This window comes from Callithrix jacchus, chromosome 2 (genome assembly GCF_049354715.1).
Source record: "Callithrix jacchus isolate 240 chromosome 2, calJac240_pri, whole genome shotgun sequence".
In the NCBI taxonomy this organism is placed as follows: Eukaryota; Metazoa; Chordata; class Mammalia; order Primates; family Cebidae; genus Callithrix; species Callithrix jacchus.
Window position 1 is genome coordinate 144,231,750 of NC_133503.1, and position 21,962 is coordinate 144,253,711.

General features: G+C 36.5%; 1 protein-coding gene across 4 annotated transcripts in view; it reads left to right on the plus strand.

Moving 5' to 3' along the window:
• ADAMTS6 (ADAM metallopeptidase with thrombospondin type 1 motif 6) overlaps positions 1-21,962 on the plus strand; it is a 334,404-nt gene that overhangs the window by 220,538 nt on the left and 91,904 nt on the right. For 3 of the 4 annotated variants that reach the window (XR_013532291.1, XM_078365433.1, XM_035292277.3), the window contains 3 exons: positions 5,791-5,898; positions 16,251-16,396; positions 18,559-18,622. Coding sequence is in view for 3 of the 4 variants with exons in the window: in XM_078365433.1 (XP_078221559.1) it covers positions 5,791-5,898; positions 16,251-16,396; positions 18,559-18,622 (318 nt within the window). In the remaining variant the exon portion in view is untranslated. The remainder of the gene's footprint in view (positions 1-5,790; positions 5,899-16,250; positions 16,397-18,558; positions 18,623-21,962) is intronic. The other variant, XM_078365434.1, reaches the window with a different exon arrangement.

Here is a 21,962-nt window from a genome sequence, read left to right on the forward strand (position 1 = left end):
GTGTATGTTGAACCAGCCTTGCATCCCTGGGATGAATCCTACTTGATCATGATGGATAAGCTTTTTGATGTGCTGTTGCAATCGTCTTGCCAGTATTTTATTGAAGATTTTTGCATCTATGTTCATCATGGATATTGGCCTGAAGTTAGTTTTTCTTGTCAAGTCTCTGCCGGTTTTTGGTATCAGGATGATGTTGGTCTCATAAAATGATTTGGGAAGGATTCCCTCTTTTTGAATTATTTGGAATAGTTTCAGAAGGAATGGTACCAGCTCCTCTTTGTGTGTCTGGTAGAATTCGGCTGTGAACCCATCTGAACCTGGGCTTTTTTTGGGTGGTAGGCTCTTAGTTGCTGCCTCAACTTCAGGTCCTGTTATTGGTCTATTCATAGTTTCGACTTCTTCCTGGTTTAGGCTTGGGAGGACACAAGTGTCCAGGAGTTTATCCATTTCTTCCAGGTTTACTAGTTTATGTGCATAGAGTTGTTTGTAATATTCTCTGATGATGGTTTGAATTTCTGTGGAATCTGTGGTGATATCCCCTTTATTGTTTTTTATTGCATCTATTTGGTTGTTCTCTCTTTTCTTTTTTATTAATCTGGCTAGTGATCTATTTTGTTGATCTTTTCGAAAAACCAGCTCCTGGATTTATTGATATTTTGAAGGGTTTTTTGTGTCTCTATCTCCTTCAGTTCTGCTCTGATCTTAGTTATTTCTTGTCTTCTGCTAGGTTTTGAGTTTTTTTGATCTTGCTCCTCTAGCTCTTTCAATTTTGACGATAGGGTGTCAATTTTGAATCTCTCCAGGCTTCTCATGTGGACACTTATTGCTATATGTTTTCCTTTAGAGATTGCTTTAAATGTGTCACAGAGATTCTGCTACGTTGTGTCTTCACTCTTGTTGGTTTCGAAGAACATCTTCATTTCTGTCTTCATCTCATTGTTTATTCAGTCAACATTCAAGAGCCAGTTGTTCAGTTTCCATGAAGCTGTGTGGTTCTGAGTTAGTTTCTGAATTCTGAGTTCTAACTTGATTGCACTGTGGCCTGAGAGACCGTTTGTTATGATTTCTCTAATTATGTGGTCAATTTTAGAGTAGGTGTGATGTGGTGCTGAGAAGAATGTATATTCCGTGGATTTGGGATGGAGAGTTCTGTAAATGTCTATTAGGTTTGCTTGTTACAGGTCTGAGTTCAAGTCCTGGATATCCTTGTTAATTTTCTGTCTGGTTGATCTGTCTAATATTCACAATGGGGTGTTAAAGTCTCCCACTATTATTGTGTGGGGGTCTATGTCTCTTTGTAAGACCTTAAGAACTTCCCTTATGTATGTGGGTGCTCCTTTACTGGGTGCGTATATATTTAGGATCGTTAGCTCTTCTTGTTGCATCGATCCTTTTACCATTATGTAATGTCCTTCTTTGTCTCTTTTGATCTTTGTTGCTTTAAAGTCTATTTTATCAGAGACGAGAATTGCAACTCCTGCTTTTTTTTGCCCTCCATTTGCTTGATAAATCTTCCTCCATCCCTTTATTTTGAGTCTTTATGTATCATTGCATGTGAGATGGGTTTCCTAGACACAGCACACCAATGGGTTTTGGCTTTTTATCCAATTTTCCAGTCTGTGTCTTTTGATTGGGGCATTTAGTCCATTTACATTTAGGGTTAATATTGTTATGTGTGAATTTGATACTGCCCTTTTGATGCTAGCTGACTGTTTTGCCCGTTAGTTGATGCAGATTCTTCATTTTGTTGATGCTCTTTACCATTTGGTATATTTTTGGAGTGGCTGGTACTGGTTGTTCCTTTCTATGTGTAGTGCCTCTTTCAGGAGCTCTTGTAAAGCAGGCCTGCTGGTGACAAAAATCTCTGAGTACTTGCTTGTTCACAAAGGATATTATTTTTTCTACACTTATGAAGCTCAGTTTGGCTGGAGATGAAATTCTGGGTTGAAAGTTCTTTTCTTTAAGGATGTTGACTATTGGCCCCCACTCTCTTCTGGCTTGTAGGGTTTCTGCTGAGAAATCTGCTGTGAGTCTGATGGGCTTCCCTTTGTGGGTAACCCGACCTTTCTGTCTCACTGCCCTTAGCATTTTCTCCGTCATTTCAACCCTCGTGAATTTGACGATTTTGTGCCTTGGAGTTGCTCTTCTTGAGGAATATCTTTGTCGTGATCCCTGTATACCTGGACTTGAATATTGGGCTGCCTTGCTAGGTTGGGGAAGTGTTCCTGGATAATATCCTGAAGAGTATTTTCCAGCTTGGATTCATTCTCTTCGTCACATTCAGGTACACCTATTAAACATAGATTTGGTCTTTTCACATAGTCCCATATTTCTTGGAGACTTTGTTCAATCCTTTTTACGCTTTTTTCTCTAATCTTGCCTTCTCGTTTTATTTCATTGAGTTGATCCTTGACCTCTGATATCCTTTCTTCTGCTTGGTCAATTTGGCTATTGAAACTTGTGCATGCTTTGCAATGTTCTTGTGTTGTATTTTTCAGCTCCATCAATTCACTTATATTTCCCTCTAAGTTGTCCACTCTCGTTAGCATTTCATCAAATCATTTTTCAACATTCTTAGTTTCTTAGTGTTGGGTTAGAACATGTTATTTTAACTCACAGAAGTTTCTCATTACCCACCTTCTGAAGTCTGATTCTGTCATTTCATCACACTCATTCTCCATCCAGCCTTGTTCCCTTGCTGGTGAGGAATTGTGATCCCTTGTAGGAGGAGAGGTGTTCTGGTTTCAGGTGTTTTCCTCCTTTTTGTGCTGGTTTCTTTCCATCTTTGTGGATTTATCCACCTGTCATCTTTGTAGTTGCTGATTTTCAGATTGGGTGTCTGAGTGGATGTCCAGTTGATGATGAAGTTATTTGTTTGTTATTTTTCCTTCTAACAGTCTGGCCCCTCTGCTGTAGGACTGCTGAGGTCTACTCCAGGCTGTGCTTGCCTGGGGATCAACTGCAGCAGCTGCAGAACAGTAAATGTTGCTACCAGTTTCTTCTTGTGCTATCTTTGTCCCAAAATGATGCCTGCCAAATGTCAGTCTGATCAGTCCTTTGTCAGGTGACTCTTTGGATATACAGGGGTCAGGGAGCTGCTTGAGGAGACAGTCTGTCCTTTATAGGAGCTCAAGTACTGAGCTGTGAGCTCCGTTGTTCAGAGCTGCTTGGTAGGTATGTTTAAGTCTGCTGCAGCAGAACTCATAAACTCCTTTTTTTCCCCCAGGTGCTGTATCCTGGGGAGTTAGGGCTTTATTTATGAGTTTCCGTTGTGCTGCTGCCTTTTTTTTCCAGGGCTGCCCTGCCCTGCAAGGAGGCAGCCTAGTCACTGTCTGCCTGCAGAGGCTTTGCTGAGCTGCTGTGGGCTCTGCCCTGCTGCCGTGTGAACTTCCCTGCAGTCTTGTTTATGTGGGTGTGGTTAGCACTGCCTCGGCAATGGTGGCCCACCTCTGTAATGGCAGACTCTCTCTGTAGTGGGGGGTTGCCTCGGTAATGGCAGGCTGCCTCAGCAATTGCGGACTACCTCCGTAGGGGTGGAGTGCCTCGGTAATGGCGGACGCCCCTCCCCCACAGTGCTGGACCATCCTGTGTTCAGCTGTGCTTGCCGTGAAACTCTCAAACCAGTGCGTTTCCAATTGCTGGGTTTTTTTTTTGTGGGTGTGGGACCTGCCGAGCCTGATACCCTGGCTCCCTGCCTCAGAGTCATTTTTTATTTTAAGTTGGACAGTTGACTCTCCCCCAGTTGTTCCAGTCACCTGCTGAAAAGGCACTGGGATCTGTGTGATTTCCTGTGCGGTGACCCACTGCGCTGGCTGAAACAATGGTGCTGCCTGGGAATCTCCTGGCCTGGCTCCCTGTTTCTGTCCCCTGTTTAATCAGATGAATGGGCCACTCTGCCTTCCCGGAGCTTCAATCGACAGCTTAAAAGGGAAACCAGACCAGTGTATTTTGTATGGAGAACCGCCGTGCCGGGGTGCCGGCAAAATAGCTGTTCTGGTCAAAATAGCCATGCTGGCGACCCGTGGGGCTCCTCCGCCTGGAAATCTCCCAGTCTGTGGGCAATAAAGATCCATCTGGAAATGCAGCATCCACTCACCCTCTGTGCTTTCACTGGGAGCTGCAATTCTGAGCTGCTCCTAAACCGCCATCTTGGATCTTCCCCCATGCTTTTCTTTTCTAATGTTTTTTCTCTCTCCAGGTCACTAGTTCTCCAAATGGAATTTAAACATTTTTAGGTATTTAAAAGCCTAATAGGGCCTGGGCATGGTGGCTCACACCTGTAATCCCAGTGCTTTGGGAGGCCAAGGCAGGCAGATCACGAGGTCAGGAGTTCAACACCAGCCTAGCCAACATAGTGCAACCCCATCTCTACTAAAAATACAAAAATTAGCCAGGTGTGGTGGCTAGTACCTTTAGTCCCAGCTACTTGTGAGGCTAAGCTGGAGAATCACTTGAACCCAGGAGGTGAAGGTTGCAGTGAGCTGAGCTCACGCCACTGCACTCCAGCCCAGGTGACACAGCAAGACTCTGTCTTAAAAAAAAAAAAAAGCCTAATAGACATTATGTTTCCTCTCTGTCTGGTAGGAGGCACCCTAAAGAGGAACCCAAAGAGATCCCCTCAATTTGTTATATTCTGTGGGACACTTATAGGACCAGTTAACTAGTTACATCAGTATTTCACTGCCTTCATTCTGATTGCATTTGTAACATGAGTTCTTAAAATTATGTTCTGACAGTTAAAAGATCAGTTGAGGAATAAAAGCAAAAGGATTAATGTCATGTGTTAGTTTACTTTTGCATTTCAGATAATCATATTTTTATTATAAATATATATTATACTAGGTTGTTCTAGCTTAAATTAAAAACATAACATTGGTAATGATGCTAGTTGGTGATCATATATAAAAGGAAACTGAAAATTTGAGTGTTTTCTTCAAAAGTAAGCTTTTGGGGGCTGTTTAAACACTTTAGGATTAATATTGGACAGCTTATTTTAAAATCTGATATGTTAATATAGTATTAACAAAAAAGTATTTATATTGCTAATATTAGAATAAATGTTGTAATTTTCCTACGCTGAGGTAGGATAATGGAAAATCGTGAGAAGGGAGACAAGACAACTCCACACAACATACCCAAACATTCTATAAACAGCAGCATTTGTTCAAAACCAAGTTTCTTCTTCATGAAGGTATGCTACATTGATTAACTGAAAATAACATTGCTAGATTGTGCTTAGGCATATATAAATATTAAAAATTACTTCCAAATGTACTTCAAAAATTTAAAAATCCATACATTAAATTCCTATCCATTCCCATGGTCTATTTCTCTGTTTTAAAATTGTCTTTATTTGAATATTATGGTAGATCTAAGAAGTCATTTACCTGGCATCACTTTATTAGTAATTGGTAAGTTTGTACTATTGTATATTCTGGAGTGTAATAAACGTGTATTTCCTTTCTATATAGTCATTTTTTCTCCCTACTTATCTATATTAATGAAATTTCTATACACTATTATGAAAAGATCCTAACCAATATTAAAAGCTAAGATACCCTTTATCTGCTAAAATAAGAATTATAAAGACAGATATTTAAATGATACTGCAAAATGGATAACCTACCTTCCATAAAAACCTCCTCCAAAATCCTCATCTCTGATGCTTCAGCAGCAAAAGGGACCCAGGGTCTCTTTTGAAAGTAATGCAGAGTGACTGTTAAGTGTATTTTATGGAAGAATTGGACATGACTCTATTTCTGATCAACTTGCTTTTGCCTTCTTTCCTAGGAAGTGTGTAGAGAGCTCTGGTGCCTCAGCAAAAGCAACCGCTGTGTCACCAACAGTATTCCAGCAGCTGAGGGGACATTGTGTCAAACTGGGAATATTGAAAAAGGGGTAAGATCAATTATTTACTACCCGTTTGACATGTATACAAAACTGATAAATTGCTGATGCTGATGTTCAACCTCTAGGAAATCTTATATATTCATTTAAAATCTACTTAAAAATAATTCATTCCTAGACCAATAGGTTAACTGTCGTATCTTAATATCTGCAAACATGTATTATTTAGGAAATTATAGTTCACAACTATCTTTTAGGTCACTTTCGCCATTCTGTTGGTATATGTATGTTATATTTGTACCCAAAGTAATGCAACAGCAATCTTTTTCTTATGTAATATAGTCTGTTTACTGATATAACATAGCCTAGTTTTTCTGAATAATTCCCTGGAAAGTTAGGTGACCCAGAAGTAGACTTTATAACTATAGTATTACTAAAGTCACTTTTTTTTTTGAGACAAGGTCTCATTTTGTTCCTCAGGCTGGGGTGCAGTGGTATAATCTTGGCTCACTGCAACCACCACCTCCAGGGCTCAAGCAATCCTCCCACCTCAGCCTCCTGAGTAGCTGGGACTGCAGATGCATGCCACAATGCCCAGCTAATTTTTGTATTTTTTGGTAGAGACAGAGTTTCACCATGTTGCCCAGGCTGGTCTCTAACTCCTGGGCTCAAGTGATCCGCCCACCTCAGCCTCTCAAAATTCTGGGACTATAGGCATGAGCCACCATACCCAGCCTAAAGTCACTTTTAGATTGCAGTATGAGAGAAGGGACTAGTAGAAAAATAATTAAATAATTTATTGAACATAGAAATTGGAGCAAAATAATCTTTTCATCAATCTAGTTTTCAAAAATATAATTATTAAGACTTTTTAAAACATGGTAGGCACAGCGGCCCACCCCTGGGACTTCCACTGTAGTCCCAGCTAAGTGGAAGGCTCAGGTGGGAAGATCACTTAAGCCTACAATTTCGAGTCCATCCTATGCAACAAAGTGAGTAAACTTGACTCTAAAAAATGGAAAAACAACAACAGTTGTTGAAACATATAGTAATAGTTTGTGTGCTACTCTTAAAACATTTTCTAGGAATTGCTATTTATGTAAATTTAAATGCTAGAATTTATTTCTGTTGACTGAATTTGCAATAACTATTACTGTCATTTGTTCTCAGTTCTGACTTCTTCCATGTTAGCTGGGCTAGTTTCAACAAGGATTACACTGAGTTTCAGCTTGCAATCTGATGTTTAAATAAAAAGAATGAAAGCTTTTGGGCAGCTGTCACAGTTTATTAATCCTTGCTGACGGCTTCATTCAGGACCCATGACCTAGTGCCATGTTGATGGCTTTTCCATGCTGAGTTTGGAAATGTTGGTAAATTGTGCTAAATATATGAGTTGAGAGGGTAATTTAAAAAGGATTTAGGTTTTTTTTCTTTCAGATTTTATAAGTAGCCAATAAAAATACAGAGAAATTCATGCACTACCAAAAATTCCTTCTATTATTTTTCACTAAAGCAATAGAAAATATTAGGAATTGCATTCTTGAAACAACAATCTCTATTTATTTTGGAACCAATAATTATTGTCAATTTTTGTCAATTTGTCTCAATCTCTACTTAGAAGAAATACACAGCCATAAAGAGGGAAAGTCACAGGGAGAATCTGTTTCTTTATTGCCATTGATTTATTATTCTTGTGATCAAGTTCATGGTCCACAGTAAACCACTAGTAGTGGCTATCTGAGAACATGTAGCTCAGCTCCACCAATAAATTATATTGTAAATACATATTTAATACCAATAATTTGTGCTTAATAGCAGGGCCTTCAAATGTCATATCTTATACCATATATATGCACATATATGATATAGATGTTATATTTCTTGGAAATTATGAACAATTTGAGGGATACTTAGAAATACTCTCAGACAATATTAAAACCAACAGTATTAAATTCAAATTTAAATAAGCAAATAGAGGAGAAATATAATTACTTCTAAGCACAAATAAGAATGATCACAGACAAGAGAAAGTGAATAAAATGGGGCAAAATATATTTTATTTTTAAAGATTCACATTCTTCATCTAGGTTAATGATTAACTTTTCGATCCATAAACCCTTTCTTTCAATGAAGTCCACAGAATTCTAATATATATATACATTCGAAAAAAATGGAAATGCTCTGGCTTAAAAAGCCCCTTGCCTGCTCCTTATCCTGTCTTTGGACCTTTGCCAGCTTCTGACATACCTCCATAATCCATGACCTCCATGAAAAACTATTAAGAACCTTATAAGTATGGCAAAGTTTATATGTCAAGGGGTCACTTATATTCACAACATAAGAGTGTACGATCATAATGTCAATATATCAGATATCACCATCTAAAGCTAATCTACAAAATAAATCTTTGTTGTTTTTCCAGAGACTTGGAAGATAGATAAAGTTTTAGGAATGACTAAGTCTTAAAACAAATGAATAAATAAATGAAAAACCTACAAATGCAGACTCCTAGAAAGGAAAAGGATAGAGCACTAGATGACTCTCAGAATAACCCTATCATTAACTTTGAACTTGTGAAGAAGCTTTCAGAAAACTAAATCAACTGGCATTTTTTTTTTTTTTTTTTTTGAGACAAAGTCTCACTCTGTCACCCAAGCTGGAGTGCAGTGGTGCGATTTCAGCTCATTGCAACCCCCACCTGCCAGGTTCAAGTGATTCTCCTGTCTCAGCCTTCCAAGTAGCTGGGACTGCAGGCATGTGCCACCATGCCCAGCTAATTTTTTTGTATTTTTTAGTAGCCTCCCAAAGAGCTGGAATTATAGGGGTGAATCACCATGCCCAGCCATCAACCTACATTTTTAAGAAAAAACAAATAACTACACATGTGAGCTGAACACTTCTTTATCTTTTACTAACTATATTGACATGTTATCTCCTGTATAAATTTTTGTTGTTAATTTTTGTCAGTTTTTTTCTTCTTAGGAAGGAAGCATAGTTACTGTTGCCATATGCAGATTTTGCCCTTAGGGCTATAATATTTGGAAAGTAAACCAGACCTCAGAATTTTGATCCAAAGCAAAACAGCCCTGCAAAGAGCTAGTGATAAAGTGGAATTTTCAGTTAATCTGGTCAACTTTCTATGGTTAGTCTGTATACTTGCTATCTAAAAATAATTGACATCCCAGTAACAATAATTATAAAGATGATGACTATTTAAGATGTATTAATGGCAGGGCACGGTGGCTCATGCCTGTAATCCCAGCACTTTGGGAGGCCGAGTTGGGCAGATCATCTCAGGGCAGGAGTTTGAGACCAGCCTGGCCAACATAGTGAAACCCTGTCTCTAATAAAAATACAAAAATTAGCGGGGCATGATAGCAGGCGCCTGTAGTCCCAGCTACTTGGGAGGCTGAAGCAGGAGAATCACTTGAAGCTTGGAGGCGGAGGTTGCAGTGAGCCAAGATCTTGCCATTGCACGCCAGCCTGGGAACAGAGTGAGACTCTGTCTCAAAATAAAAGTATTTACACTATGCCTGGCACATATTGCTAAGCACTTTACAATCATTATTCTGTTTAATATTAACAAAAACAATGAGGTAGGTACAGTTTTAACTCCATTTACAGAAGAGAAAAATAACACTAGCCCCAGATTTCACAGCAATTTCATGGCATAACTGACATTTCAGCTTAGGTCTTTCTAATTTCAGAGTTGAAATCTTTGCCTCTCTATACTGATTGTTAATTTTGCTTTATCTTCACATGACAAAGTTTGCAAAGTAAAAAAGCAATTTTTCATTGTCACAGGAATCAAGTAGGTCACTAAGCCTAATCTAGGTTTTAACAATATATTTCACCCTTTAATACTAAATAGATTTTTCATTTTCTACCTGTAAACAGTTTCTTGTTTCGGGAATCACAATAAGAAAGCAATGTGAGTAGAAAGTTGAGCTAAGCATATATTATTATCTGACAATTGGTAAAATAAAGAATCTCTACTTTAAAATGAGAGACAACCAATTTCTATATATTTCATAGAGATATTATGAGGACAGAATGAGATAATATTTCAGTGAGCTTTTTGTGGGCCTCCTCAGAGGGAAGGTGCTAACATATTACTAGAGTATCATCAATACTTTTCAGTATTATTTGCCAACCTTAGATGATGGTGGCAGAAAATTCTTTGCCAGACTGCCTTAACTAACAGCAGAGTATAAGCACAAGTTTGTGTGTCTCCAAGAAATGGATGGAATATTCACAACCTACGATCTTAACTCTGAGTTTCAAAACTACTCTCACCAGAAGGAACAAGAAAGAACCTATACACGGTCTAGCCAGCAGAATAAAACCAAAGCTGCTCATAGTTTTCTGAATAAATCTTTTTTAAAAAGGGAGGGGGTAGAAATATTGCTTAAGCAATAGCATAGACATATCCAAAGGATTGAATCCATGATGATCTCGTCAAACTCTGGCTGCAAAAGATATGGGATCCCTGCCCAGGGGCGCAGTTCCACAAATGTTCCATGTAAGTATGGGAACTGTTCCATGCACATTTAACAGATGGAGTAAGAAATATGGCCAAAAAATTAAAAACTGATCTTTGCGTGAGTCCTGGGGGGTCTGACATCGCTATTACAGCCATTGGATGTTCGCCTGAATAAGCCATTCAAGGACTGAATAAGAACCATATGGTCTGAATGGATGTGCTCAGGGACAGTAGCATTAACCAAAGGAGGAAATTTGATGAGCCCAGACAGTGCACTGGTACTGTGTTTCCATGGGTCAGTCTCCTAAAATCAATTAATACAACTTTCGGCCGGAGAACTTTCCTTGGATACAGCACCAGCAATAGCCCTTTGGACAGGAATCAGAGGGATGCCATAATTGATATAATAGTAAATAAGGATTTAGATTGTAAAAACTTTGATAGTAGTGCTGGCATTGTTACTGAACAGGATATTAAGGATAAGCAGAACCCAATCCTTGTAATCCCTCTTGGTGACCACAAAGAAGGCTTCAAACACTTGGCTTATGGCCAATAGATTGATTTAACGATCTACAAGACCCAATTAGAGATATAGCCCAGTATTTGGGTTTACCTGTAAGCGACATTGATTCCTAATGTCTTTGCATAGGAAACATAGGGCTGGATTAGAATAGGATTATTAAATGCCCTTCTAAAGCACAGGATATATAGTAGGACATTTGCAGCCTTAGATCTTAATTTACTCAGGGTAGAATACAATATGTTTTGACTAGGTCCCAAACTGTAAACACAGGAAGTAAAGAAAGAATAGTTCATCCAATGCTGTAGAAATTTAAATAGCTTGGGTTGACAAGTTCTGATTTAGAATTTGGGCTGAAGTGTAGCTTTAGCATTCCTGCACCTGCACAGTGGAAAGATAAGGCTTTTAATAGTGCTGTGCTCCAACACTCAGCTCTTCTGACTTGGGAAGAATGTTCTGTATTGAATCACTAATATTACTTCCCGCAGAATCTTAGAATTTCCTTAGATGTCTCTTATTCCAGATGCTTGCTGGACCTAGTACTGGCTATTAGAAGATATACCATAATCACATCTGAAAATGGCTCTAGTGAAAACAAAATGCATTTTAAAATACTGCATATACTCATCTTGAAGTTTTCCTTTGTGGAAATGTAACCAATTTTCAAAGTTATATTGTTTGATTTACAATGTATCTTGCTTAAAGAAAGTCCCCTGATATAGATCATAATATTTAGTAGTATAATAGCAAGAGATGTTGTTTAATAATAAATAGTGTTTCTAAAGAAGGCTCTTAAAGCCTGACTGGAATATGCCATCTTTCTTGATTGTGTTGAAAACTTATTTATTTAATTTGGAAGGAATGTGAAAAGAAATAATAAGCAATATGAGATTTTATTCTTGGAAAAAAATGTGATGGTTTAACTTCTTTCACCTTTATGAATGTGGTTAAACATATCCCAATTAGCAAGAGGAAGGCCAAATTTCTCCAATTTATCCAGATAATTTAGGCTAAAGTAACATGAGTGTTATTTAGAATAGTCCAAAATCACTAGATTGGATAATCTTTGAAAATAAAGTTGAGAAACTGGTTTGCATCTACATTTTTAACTTTTCTAGTTTAAAATATAAAGTAAAATTATGTGTCTCTGTAAATAGATCTTTTACAGGTTTGGTAACTTCAGGGAAAGGAAAGAATAAAAACAGATGATACAACAAAATCTCATCATTATGCATTTATAGGATTTATATATTCCAAGTTGCTTTATTTGGTGTAATCTAATTATTCTACTCATGATTTACACACATTAAACTCAATATATATTGATTAATGCAATCAGAAAAGTCGCTCAAATCACTTGAAGTCCCCATGGGCTTCTTAAAGCCCTTTTATTAAGTTAAATAAGTTTCGTCTCTTAAAATCATATACTGCATTGGTTTACTACTACCAAAGGAGAAAAGTCGGCATAATTATAAAGATTCCCTTTTTATGAATACAAAGGAGGAAAATAAAACACTAAAGAACACTTCTGTCAGAGATCAAAATCAAACAAGTTGTTCAGTAGGTTTTTAATTTATTTGAAGGTCTGTATGCATTGAGCTCATTTTAAAAGTTTTTCTAATCTAAACCATATTGGAATCAAGAACTAAAATTAGTTTCTATTTTATAGTAAAGGAAACAAAAGAGAAGAAATAAAAGTGACTTGCTTTGGACCAAAGATATTGCTAGAATTAGAACTGAAATTTGTAACATAAATTTTCCTACACAGACCCAAGTTGTTAACTTGTTAGCTAGTTAACTAAGTTGTTAACTAGAATTAAACTAGAGACTAATCTCTCGTCAATAGTTGACGAGATACTTATATTATGAATTATTTATTATGACTGATTATATGACTGATACTTATATTATGAATTATTTACCTATTAATATTTGTTACTTAACTTTCTGTCAAAATTACCTATTATGATATAGCTCCATGGACTAGATATAAGCAAATCATGAATTTATGCACTATAAGGCCTTTTAGCAAACCACTTATGAAATACTACTGCTATGTAGACTTTACTGATGAAAACTGAGCAGCATTTTACAAAGTATTTTATGTATCTTTTACCTAAAGAATGACTTTAGTTCATGTGATGTTTCTTGCTGCCCTACATTTTGTGAGTGTTCTAGAAACATCTGTAATAATACTAAGAAATACTTTGGAACCTATGTCTTTTAGTATTCTTGTAGCTCTCACAATTCTTTTGTTATCTGACAAATGAAAAACCTTGAATATTTTTTCTCTGCAAATCATAGGTAAATGCAAAGAGGCCTGAAATAACATGTATATCTATAGCTGGGCTAAAAAAAATCTCTAGTATTATTTTGTATTTTACATAGTTATAAAAACCCAGTAAACCATATTAGAGTATTCTTTAATGTCTTCAAATACATAATCATACACCTCCAATGGATTTTTTTTCAACCACTGGTTTTTTTTGTGTATTCTAGACAGATAATTCCTCTTCTACTATTATTTGATCTTGGGCAAGTCAACTCCTTTAGGTTCTGGTTTCCTCATCTGAAAAACTGAAGTGCTTAGGCCTTATAAATTCTGAAGTCCCTTTGAGCTTTAGATTCAACCCTGTGATTATATGAAATAAATGTAAAACGAAGCTTTAATGTTATTTGAAATCAATAATGCTAAGTTTCCAATTTGAAAAAATAGGCACATTTTAAGATTTGGAATTTCTAAAAGTGTCAGTTCTCATTAATTGCAGACAGGGAAACAAAGTAAGTTAATTGCTTGCCAGGACTATACTACTCAGTTATTTGCATCGGAAAACTAGGTGCAGACATAAATGTTCTTAAACATAGTTACTTGTAGTAACAAAACCACAAAACTGGAGATTATTTGGCCAGGATGTTGTAACTTTTGTATAGGTGCAGATCGATACAATTAACATATCATTATAAAAATTGTTGATCTTCCAGATCAACTAGTTAGGTCATAAGTTTTCAAGTGGAATATTTTCTCCTTCTTAGCCCTGATCACAGGGTTGATACTATGTTATTGGTGTAGCCAACTGCCTCTTCTTCATCATTTTGGACAGATGATCTTTTTTTGTTCATGATAATTTTTATCACTCAAAACTCAATAGTCTTTCTTAATATCCTGTTTTAATATTTAGCAGACTTATGGTCAGATATTCTTCCCTACAGACAAGGAAATGTTAACCTTTTCTTGCCTAATTTTTATAGACTAATAATTACCAGCACTCCTCCAAAAAGTTCATTATGCTGTTACAACTACCACGGCTCACTGATTGTCGACAAATTTGGTCCCACCTACTAGGAAACAAATATGAATTTGGTTTCTTTACCCTCCTGTATCTCTAGTTCCTTTCTGACATGTGATAATCAAAATAGAACACAATTCTATAATTTAACTACTTATTAATCAATCTTTTGTGTTGCATACATACTATGTGCCAATTAATTAATCTAATAAATTTTTGTTTCATACACACTATATGCCAAGTGCTATTTGAGGCATTCATTGTTTCCAGTAAAATATTTTGTGATTATGCAAATGTTCTGCATCTGCTCTGTCCAACATAGTAGCCACTAGCTACATGTGGCTAGTGGGTCTGAGGAACTGAATTCCTTTTTTAATTAATTTAAATTGCTACATGTAACTCTTGAGGCTTTTACATTCATAGGAGGAGAGACAAAGAAAGAAGTAATTTGGTAAATAAACAGGGCAATTTTAAGTAGTGTTAAGTGGTAACAGGGAACTAAAGCAGAAGGACAAAATCACTGTTTCACGGGGGTCTGGGAGCAGGAAAGGGTATTGAGGTGTTATTTTAGAACAAGGATGGTCAAGGAAAGATATCTCTGTTAAAATGACACTTGACCTGAGACTGAAAGATGAGAAGGCAGCAATAGAAGGAATTGAGAGCAAAGCATTAGTAGAGGACCAGTAAATGCAGATACTCTAAGGAGGAACAAGCTTAGTAAGAAGGCGGAAATCCAGCATGTCTAGAGTAATCTGTGTAAGAGAAAGAGTGGGGCTGAGGAAAGAGGCAGGGGCTAGATCACTAAATTTACTGTTGATCAGTGTTTTGGAAGTAGAAAACCTGAGGGTTTTTTAAGCAAAAAGGTGACATAATGTGATAAAATGTTTTTAAAAGATCTTTCTAAATGCTCTCTGGAAAATAGGTTCTAGTAGAAAAAAGTAGAAGCACAGTGATCAGATAAGAAGCTGCTCCATTTATCTGCCAGTTTGATCTAGAGTATAGCGGTGAAGAAGGTGAAAAGTGAAAGAATTCCAGGGATATTCTGGAGGTAAAATCAACAAAGCTTGGCGACAGAATTACTATAAGAAACTGATCACTTTCTAAGTATCATATCGTGATCCCTTTTCATTTTAATATAAGGTTGAATTTTTATTTAACAATCTAACATTGATGACATTTGTTCAGCTTTACTAACAACCATGTTCCTTATTGTTATTCATATAAACAAATGACTTTCATAGTATCATTATTTTGACTTGTCAAAGTTTGATAATTTGAAACAATGCATCAGTAAAAGTCTACAAATGCTTGGTTTTAAAAAGACTTTCATTTTGACATATTCTGCAAATAAGATATATCATGCTGGAGTTATGAGTTGATTATGTGATGTCTGTATCTTGACAAACTATTCCTGGCTTTCTACTTGGTGCAGTATGTGTGGTTTATTGTGGAGTGTAGAGCTGAGCAGAATTCCAGTACATATGTTCATGTGGGGGCCATACACATGGCTAGTCAGTGTATATAAGGGTTTTTTTGTACCCAGTCCCTAATGTCTTGGCATTACTTTTATTATGTCTGCAGTGCTCGTGTAGATGAAATACCACAACACATTCTTTTACTATTGTAGCCTCAACTGGCCTTTTTTTTTTTTTTTTTTTTAAAGAAAAAGCAATTACCATCATAAAAATTCCTTACTGGGGAACTTTCCATATTGTGTTATCATTCCTTGAGTCTAATAATAGTGGAATATAAAGTAAATTTTAAAGAAAATACTAAAATATCTAAAAAAGACTCTGAGGTCTATAGCTAGCTCCATAATGAGAAACACTGAAAGTCTAGAGGAATAGAAACAAGGGAAAAGAAGCAATGTGACTTTTTTTTTAGGAACTCCCAATACAAGTTAGAGGCTTATAAATCATGGCCTAGCTAAGATAATTCGCAAGTCACATGCACCTTCACCAGTGTCTAAACACAGTTAGAGAACTATCTGTCTGTTATCTATTGGGAGAATGCTAATGCCTTTAATTGGTCAGTACCTGACCCTTATGTATTTCTATCCTGATAGCTCTGTCTGCCTAAAAGCTAATTCTGTGTTTTCTGTGAAATCTTGCAGTGGTGTTATCAGGGAGATTGTGTTCCTTTTGGCACTTGGCCCCAGAGCATAGATGGGGGCTGGGGTCCCTGGTCACTATGGGGAGAGTGCAGCAGGACCTGCGGGGGAGGCGTCTCCTCATCCCTAAGACACTGTGACAGTCCAGCGTAAGTAGCTAAAGTAAGCCGGAGCCAACAAAAAGACACAGTTGGAAATGATTCAGAGCTGTGGTTTCACATGTTATCTGTAAAAACGTTTCGCTAGTGAGCCAAGTACTTGTCTTCAGAACAAGCCATAGGCATAGGAAAGTGGAGGAGCTTTGTTAGACAGACTTTCTTTTTCTTCCTTTCCCCTTATTGTGTAACTAAAAATAAAATGTAAAAAATAGAAAGTATTGTGTATCTGTCCCAGATAAGCCAGACTTTTAATCTAATAATAATCAGATAGATTTCCTCCTTTAAAAACTACTGAATTATGGATGAATCCAGATCTGGTCTTAGCTACATTACTATTATTCCCAAGAAACCTAAGGTCTTTTCACATGTCACATAAAATTATTACTGCTACATTAGTATTAAAAGGACCAATGAGAGCACTTCAAGGGTTGAAATGCCTTGATTCGCATCACAAATCACAATGAAAAGAATACTGCCCATGTGTTAAAATGGTTTCCATTCATATGCCCCCATTAATCATCTTCCAGAGCTGCCACCACTCTTCTCCCCATGACTGTTTTGTGCAGGTCAGACTGCTCCTCTCCCACCACTCTTTTCTCCAGCCAGAGTCCCCCTGGCACAAGGCCAGGGCCATCAGTCTTCTTTGCTAGCTCTGTGCTTCTCCCTCCTACCAGTGCCCCATGCCCATTACAGGTGGGCATGGGGCACTAGAGGACAGTTCCTCTAGTTGTACTTTCTTGTCCTCCCTGAGACTAAACTGTTCTTTGCCTTATGTCGAATGCCCATTTTTGTGTAGAACTCAGGTTGAGGACCTTCTTTCCCAGCTAGTATTTGATGAAGAATGTTATGATAATGCTTTTCCTTTTGTTTCTCTTTCTCTTTCTGAAATAAAAGATGGTCTATTTTTATTTTTTAGTTTTTCTTATTTTTAACTCAGGATCGCTCTCTTTGGTTCCTGACTCCAGATGTCTTTTTTCTTCTATTTTACTCTTTTTGGCTTAATTGTTTTGCTTTATATTAGTTCTCTGTTTCCATTCTCCCACTTCCTATTAATTAGTCCCCTCTTGCTAAGCAGAGCTTCCTGCTACCCATTCATAAACCAGTCATACTACCACCATCCCCACTATCTTGTTTTTGTCTGACCAACTCATTTCTCTGGTTCAAGCTGAGCCATTTCCCTTCCTTACTTAGAGTCAGCATTCACTGGCATTCAAAATATATTCAAAATATAGCTTTAATGATCCTATTGATACCAGTGAGCCAAAATTATAATTTAGACTTGATCTTTTTTAAAACTAGTACAGAATAACCTAAGTTCAACTGAAAGCGGCTATAAATTAATAAAAGTATAAGAAAACCCTGTGATAAATAATATACCCAGATACTTAAGGGAATAAACTGGACCTCTTTTAAAAGAAGAAATTAGTTGTTTTTATCACTCAGTGGTAGTATGCCCAAATAATAGAATATGGTTTTCTCTCATGTTAAATCCTTTAAAGATTAATTTATGTAAATCAAATACTTGACATCTTACTATTTCATTAATTTTGATGAAATACAAAGTATTTAATATTTCTATAATGCAAAGCCATCTGATTTTTAGATTTAAATTTTTAAACTTCATAGACTATTTTAAAATGAGATGAAATTTGATTTTGCATTATTTGCTTTGAATGAAAGCTATTTCCAGGGAGTTATTATTTCATGCTTCCTTGCTTCCTGTCTGGAGTAAAAACAAACTTCCCATTTCCTAGTTGAACATATAGCATCAGATTATGGATTTTGTTAAATATAATTTAAATGGCTTTTCATTATAAATAAGTGATATTTACTATGATAATTATAAAATATATTGATCTGATTGACTTTCTTGAGAATGTAAATCTTGACAATTAAGAATCTTATATATCACTAGTACATTAATACAAAATTGATAGTACTATTAATACAAATTAATAATAAATTGCCTTAATTTTTATGTTCAACAACCATAATTGCTAACAATCACCAGCATGGTTACTTAAATAAATAATAATGTGTCAAATTTTATATTTTTTAAAGTAAACTTTAATATGTTTTCATCAAGCAATATATATACTCTTTGTTTGGATAGATGTATTATATTCACATGTTAAAAAAAAATGTTATTTCAGACCTTCTGGAGGTGGAAAATACTGCCTTGGGGAAAGGAAACGGTATCGCTCCTGCAACACAGATGTAAGTAAAACCAATCTCTGCTATGAAAAATTAGCTTACTGTTTCCCTAGAGTAGGGAAATTTTTTAAATTTTAAACTATTTGATAAGAAATCCAGGTGTGTGAAGGTCACATGAATTTTTTAAATTGTTAGTTATGAATGGAGCTGGCCTCAGCTCCATGAATAAGGGTCAAGGTGGAGCTCCAGCTCTAGGAACAAGTATATTCTCCCCAACAGATATCAAGAGAGGCACAAACACCCTGAACTGCCCTGCCCCACACACTCACAACTTCAACACCACTATCTTTCTTGACTCCACAGAATTAATCTTATTATGTCCTTTATTCTGTGTTTGCCACTGCAAGAAGCCCCAGACTCCTATATCATCCCTCATCCAGTAGGGATGCTGTATATTTCCTTGTCTGTCCTATTTTCTATCCCTGCCCAATTACTGAAACTTCTTCTGTACCTTCAGGAATTCAAAATCCCTAATACTTACTTCTCTGAATTTTCCTTCCTTTCACCTTCTTATTTTAGTAGAAACTGGCTCTTCCTCTGAAGATACTGCTTCTTGTATAGTTTTCAAACTGGAAGGCTTTTGTTTTCTTTCTTAGCCCTTGAATGACTAAGCCTGAAAGTGGATTGACAATGTTTATATCTCATTACTCCTCCAGATCACTCTTCCTCCGTCTATCTAAAAACCACAGCTTTTAATTCATGTCATTAGATTGTTAACCCACTATTCCACACTTTCATGCTCTCCAACTATACTTCTGTCTTAATTCTTGGTGATTTTATAAATATGCAGATAATTGTCCTAACATCTTCTCTTCTGGATTTTTTCATAAACATACAAACATGCTCCTATCTGTAAAAAAACCAACCAACCAAAAAACCATGCTAGTTATTTTCCCATTGCTTTGTTTCCCATTGAAACAAAATTTCTCAAAACTTGTCTGTACTTACTGAATCCATTTCTTCTCTTCACATTTTTTTTTCTAAAATTGCTCCTATCAGATTTTTGCCTTGAGATCATTCAGTGGAAATGCTCTTGTTAAGTCTCAGATGATTTCCATGCTGTTAAATCTAATAGGCAATTCTGAATCTTCAGCTTACTTCATTTTCAGTAGACTTCCAAGAGCTACAACATTCTTACTTCTCCTTCTCCTTCATTGGTTCCTACATCTGCCTCTAACCCAATTTTTCCCATATGCCTTCTATTTTTAGTGTGTAATTTTGCAGAAAGAGATTTTTCATGAATGCACGTGTCATATTAGAGCAGAAACATCTATATTTTAAAAATCTATTCTAAGAGTATCTATTATATAAACTATATTATAGGTCATGGAAATTAATAATAAATCGTAAAAGGTGAGGTGATTGGAGTTGACTGAGTATAGTGGCCGGAAATGGCGGCTCACTCCTGTAATCCTAGCACTTTGGGAGACCAAGGTGAGCGGATCACTTGATATCAGGAGTTCAAGACCAGCCTGGGCAACATGGTGAAACTCCTTCTCTACAAAAATTAGCTCTGCTTGGTGGTGTGTGCCTGTAGTCCCAGCTACTCGGGAGGCTGTGGTGAGAGGATCGCTTGAACCCAGGAGATGGAGGTTGCAGTAAGCCAAGATCGCACCACTGCACCCCAGCTTGGATGACAGAGCGAGATCCTATCTCAAAAAAAAAAAAAAAAAAAAAGACTTGAGCAATGTAAGCAAGAGTTTAGTATTTTTCAGTTAACAAAGAATAGGTGTTATTATTGAAACAGTATGGTATTATGTCTGTGTTCTTTAACTCTTGTGCTTTTTCTAAATGTATAATAGTTTAAATGTTCTTTTTTTCTGATGATGCCCAGGTGTCTGTAGTGTGTGAGCCACACCTATTTAAAGGATTTAAAAGGATATACTTTTCTTTCATCAAACCAGCTTCCTGCCTTAGTACATATTTTACATAATTTAATACTATGCATATCACATTGAATGGTCTTAAGATTTGAAAGAAAACTTTCCAATTAGTTAAAATCAATTTGACAGCCAAGGACTAGACTAGTCAAGCATTTTTGGCTTGGTCATTTGTGATGTCAAAACTTTTCTCGAAAGTTAATTAGAAGTAATACATAGAATAAGTTCAAATGATCTGGAAAGAATTTTCTAATCAGTGCTCAAACCAATAAGATAATGTCAGATAGTAAAACAGCTGGAGAAGCAGGGTTCTTTATTTATTGCCATGAGTCTTTGAGACTTGCTGTGTGTTTTCTAATGTATGCTCAGAGTGTAAGTTGCAATAGAAAATAGAAAATTGGCTGGGTGCCATGGCTCACACCTATAATCCTAGCACTTCAGGAGGCAGAATCAGGTGGATTGCTTGAGCTCAGGAGTTTGAGACCAGCCTGGGCAACACGGCAAGAGCCCATCTCTACAAAATTACAGAAATTAGCTGGGCATCATGGTGCATGCCTTTAGTCCCAGCTACTTGGGAGGCTAAGGTAGGAGGATCACCTGAGCCTGGGAGGTGGAGGCTACAGTAAGCTGAGATACTGCCACTACCCTCCACCCTGGGTGACAGAGTGAGACCCTGTCTCAACAAATAAAAAAAAAAAAGAAAATAGAAAATCCAGAATATTAGGCTTATTCAACTGTGTTTTGATACATTTTACTTATAATTTTTTTAGGACCTTGCAACCCATTCTACATAGCCCATGTAATATAATAGTCTTGATCCTCTTATTTCTGTGGTTGAGTAGTTGGTACTATGGATTACTGGATGGTTCTCATGGTTTTACACATAATAATAATTGTTATTAGTGTTGTTACCTTATAGCACTACATTAAAATCACAACCAAAAAATATAATAAATTAGAATATCAGAGGAAAATGAAAATAATATAGATACGATTTTTAAAATATATAAAATTATATGTATAAATATATAATTTAAGCAGTATCTTAAATATGTACCACAAGGTTCTTCCACTTACAGAAGATGGGTCACAAATTTTTCTCTGAGCTTCCTAGTAACCCAAGTAAAGAGACAAACACTATCAGTTCTAAGATTCATAATTTCTTGTGGCTGTGACAAAAGGAGATATATCCACAACCAAAAAGTAATAATTTATTATCTTGAAGCTTTGATATTCCTCCTATGTGGAGCCCTATACTGGTGAATCAGATTGAAACATACAAGGCTCATAGGAATCTTTTTGCTTAGGTTAGAGGAGAAATTAGGACTTAGAACCAACATGGCCAAATAGTCTTAAAAGGTAGCAAGCACAAAAACAATATATTTGCAGTTTCTTTCTAGTGCTTATTTAATTTCTACCACAAACATTTAAAAGATACAGAAGTGGTAAGAAGAGAAGAGAGC